Source organism: Perkinsus marinus (assembly GCF_000006405.1).
Source record: "Perkinsus marinus ATCC 50983 genomic scaffold scf_1104296929362, whole genome shotgun sequence".
Lineage (NCBI taxonomy): Eukaryota > Perkinsozoa > Perkinsida > Perkinsidae > Perkinsus > Perkinsus marinus.
In genome coordinates this window covers 58931-60551 of record NW_003216476.1, presented here as the reverse complement: position 1 = coordinate 60551, position 1621 = coordinate 58931, and the positions used below count along the sequence as shown (strand labels likewise).

The following is a 1621-nucleotide window of genomic DNA, read 5'->3' as shown; positions in this document are numbered from 1 at the left end:
AGTTGTAGGGTCCATGGGACGGACCAAGCCAATGATCTCTCCTGCTTGTTGAGCTACACGTCTGTACATGCATACTGCTAATAGGTATACCATACAAGGGTCTACCTCCCCTCTACGGGCATCAGCCAAGGCAGCATCCAACTGAATATCAGTACTATACGCACATGGCTCTTATTAACTCACCCCTGACAACAAAGTATCCGCTTCACTGTTCTTCGTATCAACCCTACTGGCCCTCCTCTCATCATCAGATGGTGACTGTACATTACTAGGAGTAGTAGTATTGCCGAAATTGCGCAATGCATGCTGGGTCCAGGCAGCCAATGACTTGTTGACAATGCTAGCTGCACAGTCATCGAGGATCACCAGTCTTAGCTCACATACCATCACACTACATGTGGAGAGGAATTCTGCAACGTATCTGGCTACCACTGATGAAAGTGTTAAGGCTATAATCAAATCCTACCTCTCTTGCATTTCCTCAACGACCTCAGAATCCTCCAAGTGATGCCGTAATGCTGCAAGAAGACCATCACAGCTCTTGATGGCTGAGCATCTTTCCTTCAGCCCAAACCTAGCCCCAACTTATAGTATACAATACAGATAGACTTACAATGAAGTAGACACCGTCAACTTCTGCAAAGGAGGGACCCCTGCAAGGAGCAAGCGCTCGTATCGTCGTCCACTTGCTGATACCAGTTGGCGCAACTTGAAACATTGTCGACTGAGTGTACCTTCTCTGGAAGAGTAGGGAGGGTAAGCAGAGAGACAGGGTACGGTAATGGGCGTTGGCTATGTGCTTATCATGACCCTCGTAAATGGCATGCCTATCCTTCATATCACCCCTGCTATGGTGACCACCATTGACGACGTCATCAAATGTTGGATGGCGTACTACGAACAGGCCAAGGATCTGACAACCTATTGCAATACTCGTACCAAGGGCATGGGTATGATCACCGTATGGATGTATAGCTCGAGAATCTGGGCTAGGGCTATGATGATATCAAAGTGGACCTGTACAGTAAAGCGGTGAGGAATTGACAGATCGAGCATCGCTCACCGAGGGATGGACAACACCTAGTTGTAGCAGTTCCCCCATCCGATTTGCCGTAGCTTGTGTAAGCAAAGGCCATCTCGGGGACACCATAGATGACACCCTGAGCAACATTCATGGTCGGGATCGTAGGCATGACTGACGAGACCTACCCACCAAGGTCTGGGTCATAGATGGCAGCTTCGACAGACGGCTTGGACAGTGCCTCGAGGCCCTCAACTCCCCCTGTTATTGACCCTCTAAGCCTCCTAGGGGAAGGTATCAGAGGCTGAAAGCCACTGCTGCCGTATACAACTACATACTAGTAGCGTACATCAGATGACTCCAGCAAATTCCATGACTCTCTTTGCGCTAAAGGCAAGAGGTCCGCATCCCAGACCCTGAGGCTAACATCTCGAATAATGCTTTGCACTAGTCGACTTATAACCTGTAGCATTAATCGAGTGATTACACAAATGAGACGATCGATACCTGTTCCAAAGCTCCAGTGGTCCCACTACCATTTGTAGTGGCATGGGAGAATACTCGAAGCAAGCCACATACATTAGATGCTATGCTCAGAGG

At 48.7% G+C, this 1621-nt stretch overlaps 1 protein-coding gene across 1 annotated transcript in view; it reads left to right on the top strand.

The window, feature by feature from the left end:
• Pmar_PMAR015840 (hypothetical protein) overlaps positions 1-52 on the top strand; it is a gene marked incomplete at both ends in the record, with an annotated part of 1941 nt that extends 1889 nt beyond the window's left edge. Inside the window, one exon of the mRNA XM_002787437.1 lies at positions 9-52. Coding sequence (XP_002787483.1) covers positions 9-52 — 44 coding nt within the window. The remainder of the gene's footprint in view (positions 1-8) is intronic.
• Between the last annotated feature and the right edge of the window lie 1569 nt (positions 53-1621).